The 7,936-nt window shown below is 42.3% G+C and overlaps 2 protein-coding genes across 2 annotated transcripts in view; one reads left to right on the forward strand and one right to left on the reverse strand.

Annotated features, from left to right (window-relative positions):
• LOC308298554 (sialic acid-binding Ig-like lectin 15) overlaps positions 1-7,936 on the reverse strand; it is a gene marked incomplete at both ends in the record, with an annotated part of 432,712 nt that overhangs the window by 200,272 nt on the left and 224,504 nt on the right. The window lies entirely within an intron of this gene.
• Positions 453-3,689, forward strand: gem (GTP binding protein overexpressed in skeletal muscle; the record flags this gene model as incomplete). Its single annotated transcript, XM_080751458.1, has 4 exons — positions 453-807; positions 1,513-1,589; positions 2,548-2,752; positions 3,403-3,689. The coding sequence occupies 4 exons, from the start codon at positions 453-455 to the stop codon at positions 3,687-3,689; spliced, it is 924 nt and encodes a 307-aa protein (XP_080607584.1).

Raw genomic sequence — 7,936 nt, forward strand, 5'->3', positions numbered from 1 at the left:
CTCTCTCTCTCTCTGGCTCTCTCTCTCTCTCTCTCTCTCTCTCTCTCTCTCTCTCTCTCTCTCTCTCTCTCTGGCTCTCTCTCTCTCTCTGGCTCTCAGCTTTTACATAAAAGGGGCAGCGAAAGTCTGTCATCATAACAGAAGCGAACAACTCGGGAGATTACAGGCAGGCACGAGCTTGTGGCAAAAGACCGTAGACTGTATCTGATTCTATTTACTGATAAAGCGACTGGCGCAGCAAACCTCAGGCAACTTCAACAGACAACTAAAAAAATACTTAAAAAAGGCGTTAGACTCTTTGAGGGACATTTCTGCATGTCATTGCGTTTTGGGCTCACTTCGGCATCCATTCTTTCGTCATCAGTACAGACCTGGAATAAATAACTTGCTCTTGGATTTACTCAAAAGAGGCATTTATTTATAGTAGCCTAGGGATCGTCAATCATCACACGATGTTCTCCAGCATGCGTCGGCACAGCCTCCGCTTACAGCACGAGTTGCATCGGTGGAGTGCTGGAGGTGGAGGGGGAGACCACCACCAGCTCACAGTGAGCTGCATGTCCCGCTCCAAATCGTGCCTCAGCTCGGCCGGAGAGTCCAGCGGCAGCCGGGACAGCTGGTCCTCCTCAGACTCCGTCTACTCTGTGGACTCTGCCGAAGGGGAGACCCTGGAGACGGGGGGATGCGAGCCGTTCCGTGTGGTCCTGCTGGGGGCCAGCGGTGTCGGCAAGACGCTGTTCGCCAGCATCTTCGCAGGTGCCGCCGCGGACGGCGTGGACACTGATGAGGACTGTGAGCCTTATGGAGGTGAGAGAATTAAGGTCTACATTTACCCGTAAATTGCTGGACCATAAGCCGCACCTGAATATAAGCCGCACCAGCTAAATTTAGAACAAAAAACTAATGTTCACATATATAAGCCGCACCTGACTATAGCACCTGCTAGAGCGCCCCTGGTGGCTGTTAGCTGTAAAAATCTATAAATCCTTGTTAAAGACCATTGTAAAACGAACTACCTGGCCGTTAGCTGTAAAAAATACCCTTGTATAAGCCGCTGGGTTCAAAACATGGGAAAAAAGCTGCGGCTTATAGTCCGGCAATTACGGTACTTACATGGTTAGGATTAGTTAAAATATGGTATATAAAAATTTTAAATGTGTCACTGATGTTTGAGAGGTGGTTCTCAATGACTGTATGGTCCGGGCGTTCCAGGGGGTCCCCAGGAAAATTAGAAACACTTTTCCCCACTTTTTATTGTTATTATTTATTATGAGAGAATGTAGGCATATTAATGACTATTCAGATAGTTTTCTGATTCCATTTTTTGTATATAGTGTGCTAAAGATTATATTTGTATTTTTATATGGGAAAACAATAAACATGCAAAGTAATATCAATTTGATGGTCCTTGATATGACATTTCTGAGAACCGCTGAATTAGAGCAGTCTACTCAAGGATTGGCCACATAATCTTTTACACATTTTCTCACACATTGTCCCTGTTTGTTTCAGATGCAGTGTGTGAAAAGACCATTCAAGTGGATGGAGAGGGTGCAACCATAACTCTGTTCGACACGTGGGATCCTGAGGTGAGGAAAGAATACAATGACAAAAAGCCTGTTAACCAATGTAACCAAATGTAAAGGCCAGGGGTCTTCAATAGGGGGTCCTCAGAGTAACTACTGGGGGTCTGCTGACTCTTTGTGTGATAAGGAACATTAGCCGAAAATAGGACACTCCACACCAATGCAACTCCTTGCAACTGCCATTCTTGGGGATAATGCTTGCGAGTAGTTGCATGCAACCATTTGGTTGCAAGGCGAATCATTGGTGTGGTTTGGGCTTAAGGGAGAGTGAATTAATCCATTCAGAACGGGTGCACATTATTGTGTATCATTATTTTATGCTTTAACTATTGAAAAATAGCAGATATACAAGCTCACAGCGCGGCACTGAGTGCCGCGCTGCAGGCTTGTAGATCTGCTATTTTTGAAAAATTGTGAAAATTAGAATATTTACCCGATTCTATAAGTGTCTTTTGAATCCTTCTAAGACTTTTTCAAAAACCTATGTTTCTATGTCAGCAATCTGGCCAGCCATCGTCAAAGAAAAGGTCCTTTTCACTTAACTGGAGCTCAGTTAGTCTGTTCTTGAGAGACTACTATGTCAGTGGTTCTCAAACCTTTTCATGTGAAGGACCCCCAAAATTACATGTATTTGGCCACGGACCCGCATCTCAAAATATTTAGTTCCAGGGACCACCCAGAAGCAAAATTTGAGTTACAAACGTTCGCTTTGAAAATACATGTATTCAAAGATTTGCACACATTATCATGACTTTTTCAAAAATAGCAGATCTACAAGTTCGCAGCGCGGCACTCTTTGCCGCGCTGTGAGCTTGTATATCTGCTATTTTTCACTGGTTAAAGCATTCAATAATTCTAGGCCTAAATTAAGGGCGAGTGAATTAAAGCTGATGTCAGAGTGCTTAACATCTGTTCATGTATGTAAACATTTCCTGTAATGTGTGTGTGCGTTGTTTTGCAGGATGAGAGTGCGTGGGTTCAGGAGAAGTGCATGCAGACAGCTGATGCCTATCTGTTGCTCTACTCCATAACGGACCGGGCTTCCTTCCTACGGGCATCAGAGCTGCGGATCAGCCTGCGGCGCCACCGCCCTGCCCAGCACACACCCATCATCCTGGTGGGCAACAAGTGTGACCTGGTGCGCCGCAGACAGGTGTCAACCAATGGTAAGAAGTGTATGTGCGTGTGTGTGCGCGTGTGTGTGTGTGTGTGTGTGTGTGTGTGTGTGTGTGTGTGTGTGTGTGTGTGTGTGTGTGTGTGTGTGTGTGTGTGTGTGTGTGTGTGTGTGTGTGTGTGTGTGTGTGTGTGTGTGTGTGTGTGTTGATTTTCTCACAGTGAACTAGGGCTGAGACAAAAATCGAATGCCACAATTTCTCGATGTTGTGGCAATGTTTTAAAGGGATAGTTCACTCAACCTACTATCGAATACTCACCCCGTGGAGACTTGAATACATGGATATTCTTTTTACTTTCTGTCGCATTCCTAAGACAATAATTTGATGACCAGCCGTGGTTCCCTATGGAGACGCAAAGAGTCTCCTCAAATGTTTGGCTTAGGAATGTGACAAAAACAAACAAAAAAATCTCCATGGGTGAGTAATCGATTGAACGTCATTTTGGGGGTGAATTATCCCTCTAAGTATGGGGTTTAACGCAAGGTTAATTTTGACAGCAAATTCTTCTGAAATTATTTAGTCCTATAGTCTTAGATGACTACATATCGAAATCTTAGTCTTTTAGTCTTAGTCCACAAAATGAACACCGGGTTTAAGTGCTTAAGACTCATCAATCTGTGTGTGTGCCCATCTTCTTCCAGAAGGCCGCGTGTGTGCCGCCGTGTTCGACTGCAAGTTCATCGAGACGTCGGCCTCCATGGAGCACAACGTGTGGGAGGCGTTCCAGGGCATCGTGCGGCAGCTGCGTCTGCGCAGGGACAGCAAGGCGGCCAACGCCCGGCGCAGGCACACCTACTCTAGCGGTGCACGTCGCGACAGCCTGACCATGAAGGCCAAGCGCTTCCTGGACAAGGTGATGGCCAAGAACAACACCAGCATGGCCTTCAGGTTGAAGTCCAAGTCCTGCCACGACCTCTCTGTTCTCTAGGACAGTGTTTCTCAAACGTTCACATTTCAAGGTCTCTCCTTAACTCTGACAGTGTACAAATGGAACCAAATAAACCCATTAGAGTTCATTTGGTTCCATTTGTACACTGTCAGAGTTACAGACTTGTATGGGTCAATTTAGACCCCCATAAAGGAATCCACAGAGTCCCTGGAATCCACTTTGAGAACCACTGCTCTAGGAGACCGTTCACACGTTTCCACTGTAAAAGACTCTTTTCATTTGACATGGACCCAAATGGACTCTTACGTGCAGTTTCCAGGAATAAAATGATCCAAATAATGGCCATTACAGATTTTCTGGACAAATACTGTACATCTCTGCTGTCAGGGCATAAACCAGCTAACTCCAGAATGCATGGAAAACACAAATCTTTTTAGGAAATGAAATAAATCACACCTAGCGTGAAGTGAGTGGTGCTATTTATGAGTTAATTTCATTAAGCGTCCCGCGAAGCTTGGCCAATGTGACCCTGGGCGAGTGGGCGTACAACAAACTTTGAGCTCTTTGTAGGCCAGGTGTAGGCCACGCTTCAGAGCCCAGACAAAGCCTGATGTTGGAGTTTAGCTCCTTCCATGAGCAACAAAAGACATTAAAAGAAATAACCTCATTTCCCACAAAAACCCATCATTATCAATAATAGTAATTATTATTATTCATTAATAATGATTAATAATTGTGATGAGAATATTAAGCAAATGTATCTGCATAATTTTAATCCAGTCTGAGTCACTGAGTCACAGCACTGCTATTAGCAGCACATTGTTGTATGAGTTATTTATGTTTTATGAATTGTGTATGTTTTAATAATTTATTTTACATTTTTATATAAAACTATTTAAAATGTTATGTTAATCAGTCCTAAATGGACAGTGATTTATTTCCAAGGCTACCTCTGTACTGCAGTCTACATTAGACTGATTGGCCTGAGCTGAAACCCTGTACGCCAGCCTCTGTGATGGACTGGAGCGGTGGTTGTCAAACCTTTTGGGCTTCAGTACTTCCCTTTCCCTGATGTCTGAGAAACAACAGAAAACCGTAGCTAGGATACGATGCTATGAATGAATGATAATCCACCTTTTGAAGAATATGACAAAGAAGTGAAGGCGTTCCAATAAGTGCCTCCTGAGTAGATTTAATCATGTTTATCACATGTTTTATCATTAAATAAAACTTTGGCTGGTACTATAGTATCCACTTTCTCTCAGGTGCCGCCTTCAGTATCTACCTTTGCTTACCCCTAGGGGTTTACAATGCGTAAAATACCCCCATTTGAGTAACACTGAACAGGTGGATCAGCCAAAATGGCCTACATGTCATACATGTCATACATGTCATACATGTATACTGCATACTGTATATGTGGCAGAAACTGTAGACAGAGCTGTTGACAGAAGGAGAGATGAATGAGATGAGAGAGAAAGTTGACTCTTATAAACATTTATCCACGTGCAGAATTCCTCTTTCCTTCTATCATATCACAACCATGTCTATTTTGGCTTCTTTTAACACCTGACATGTTTGTCTTTTATCCCAATTCATATTTGTAAATGGTGCTGTTTCTTTCTTTTCTTTCTTTCTAGATGTTTTCATTCATCTGATATTGTACTGTATTTTGTTTCTTGTGACTATTTCCCATTATGACCTCAATGGAATAAAATGTACTTTACCTTTAAAAAAAAAAGTCTGCTGTCAATGCTGAACTTTCATACATACTGTATGGCATTAGGTGAGATTGACACAAAGTAGAGTATTTGTGAACATGACACGCACACAACACAGAGATACAGCCAGCCTCTGCCAACATGAGCTGATTAGATATGAGTCAAGTGGTGATATTCACACTGAACTTTAAGTTTCAGAGACTAAATTTGGACCACATGTATGATGTACAAGCCTGTGTGCATGCTGTGATTGGAACTTCGTATTTCATGGACAGACAGATAGTTAGATAGATAGATAGATACCTTTTGGGGGAAATCAGTCGCCCGGAAGCACCACAGCACCACAGTTATTTACAAAGTTACAGAGAAGTATGAAAAGAAAGAAAAGGTACAGTGTACAGTAAAAGAGCAAGGTACACCATAAAAAGAGAACGAAGAATATCAAAGTGTCAAAACAGTCAACGCTCGTAACAGCCATACTTAAAAAAGCAAATACCAATACTTAAGCACAACTTATACAGTGCCGAACAAAAGTGTCCATAACAGTCAATGCTAGTCAGTGGTACAAGTATCAGAGTTTTGTGTGTGTGTGTGTGTGTGTGTGTGTGTGTGTGTGTGTGTGTGTGTGTGTGTGTGTGTGTGTGTGTGTGTGTGTGTGTGTGTGTGTGTGTGTGTGTGTGTGTGTGTGTGTGTGTGTGTGTGTGCGCTTTATCCATCTTCAGTAATGTTCACCTCTACTGTACTATCAATATTACAAACAGTCAGTCTGGCTTAAATAAAAGCCCTGTGAACTGTAATGACTCACCCACCGCCTGTTCTCTCTGGTTGCAGATTCACAGATCTGTACTTGCTCTCAGCTGGAGTGGAAAGAGAGGAAAGTTCATTCTATATGTTAAGCCTATCCATTTGTGAAGGTTAGTGTAAAAGACAAACATAGTTAAACATTACCGTATTTGATTATTTTGTGCCTTTCGCTTTATTATTTGATTGCACGTTTGAGACAAATAGCAAAGATGATCAGGAGAGGGCATTCAAGAAAGGTTACAAGCTGGATTTAAACCCACCACCTGATAAGAAAATGCTGATGAGCCACCACAAGGCCGTCCTATTCTACTTCACTATAGGCAGGATGGCCTGCCATTGTCTCCAGTTGGTTGGATTGCCTGTCTGCACACAGCATGAAGCGCGCACACACACACACACACACACACACACACACACACACACACACACACACACATACACCAATGGAAAATCATAAGTAGGAAACGCTTCAAAAGTTCAAAGGTCAAAGTCAGGAGAATTAGAATGTTCTGATGAATAGCAATCTGGACTTGTGTCTCTATTCTTGCCACTTTTGCTTTCATGTTTTGCCGCAATCCAATGAAACCAAGGTTTGGATCATGTCGATCCCTACTTTATTCCGACAACCATTATTTTATTTTTAAATAATAATAATATTCACAAATACTTGAACATACAGTATATAATACCAAAATCACGAGCATGTGAAAGGATGTGCACTAAAAGCACCACTGCAGATCAGAATAAACATTATTTAGTGGCTGATCTTCTCATATATTAGTCTTGGCCTTTAGATTACTGTACTTTATGACACTATATGATTGTTCAGCTCTTCCTGCCTCCTTTACTCCTCTGTCTACTGGCTCCCTATTGGCTGGGCCAGGGTATGAGGGAAGGGTGATTAGACAATCATTAGGTTCAATAAAACATGCTGGTTAAACTTGGTTAACGTTTTACCAGCCAGAATGGGGCTGCCGGGATCACTCTGTAGTTTGAGGAGTGACTCAAGATCTCTCCAACAAGGTATGTCTCATTCCTCTCTCTCTGTCTCTCAGCTTTAGATTTTGCCTGTGTTATTTGCTGATTTTGGGGGACTACGCTTAAGAGGCAAAGGGGTCCACGTTTGTGAGTTTTTGAAAGTGTGTTTTAGCCTGTCTGATGGTGAGAATGTGTTATGATCTTGGTATGACTTTGGAAAGACCTCTAGACTTTGAGAGTCTGTTGAGCATAGCAACTGCTAACATGGCTTGTGTGTGACGATGTCAAGTTTGGTCTTATAAAAACAACTGAAATTCAACCCAGCCATTATCATTCAATGACAGTGGTGTAAAAAGTTGACTAATGTGGTCCTGAAATATTTAGCCATTTCACTGTCTGAAGATAACACTATATGCAATCAAGCACTTTTTGACACATTCTAATATTTTAACAATGGTTTCACGAACTGGAAACCATAGTTTCAGTTGGAGTATCTGTCTATAAATCTGTCATGCCAGATGGCACTATCTTTATAGCCAGTTGGCAGATTAAGTTGCCACCAGGAAGTCAGTTCTATTGCTTAGAAATCCAACCGTGTTGTTTGTTAGATTAAATCAATTAGTAGTTTTATGTTCATTGGAAATGGTGTTTGAAAAAGGGTAAAGCCTACTTACTACTTTGTTGTACACTTGTGTTCCTAGAAGGTCGTCACACTCAATGTCACCTTCACTTTCCTGTGGCACGCCCTTCAACATAATTGTCTGTCACCTGCACCTTTTCTGT

The sequence above is a fragment of the Nannobrachium achirus genome (genome assembly GCF_963921795.1).
Source record: "Nannobrachium achirus genome assembly, chromosome: 2".
NCBI classification, from domain to species: Eukaryota; Metazoa; Chordata; class Actinopteri; order Myctophiformes; family Myctophidae; genus Nannobrachium; species Nannobrachium achirus.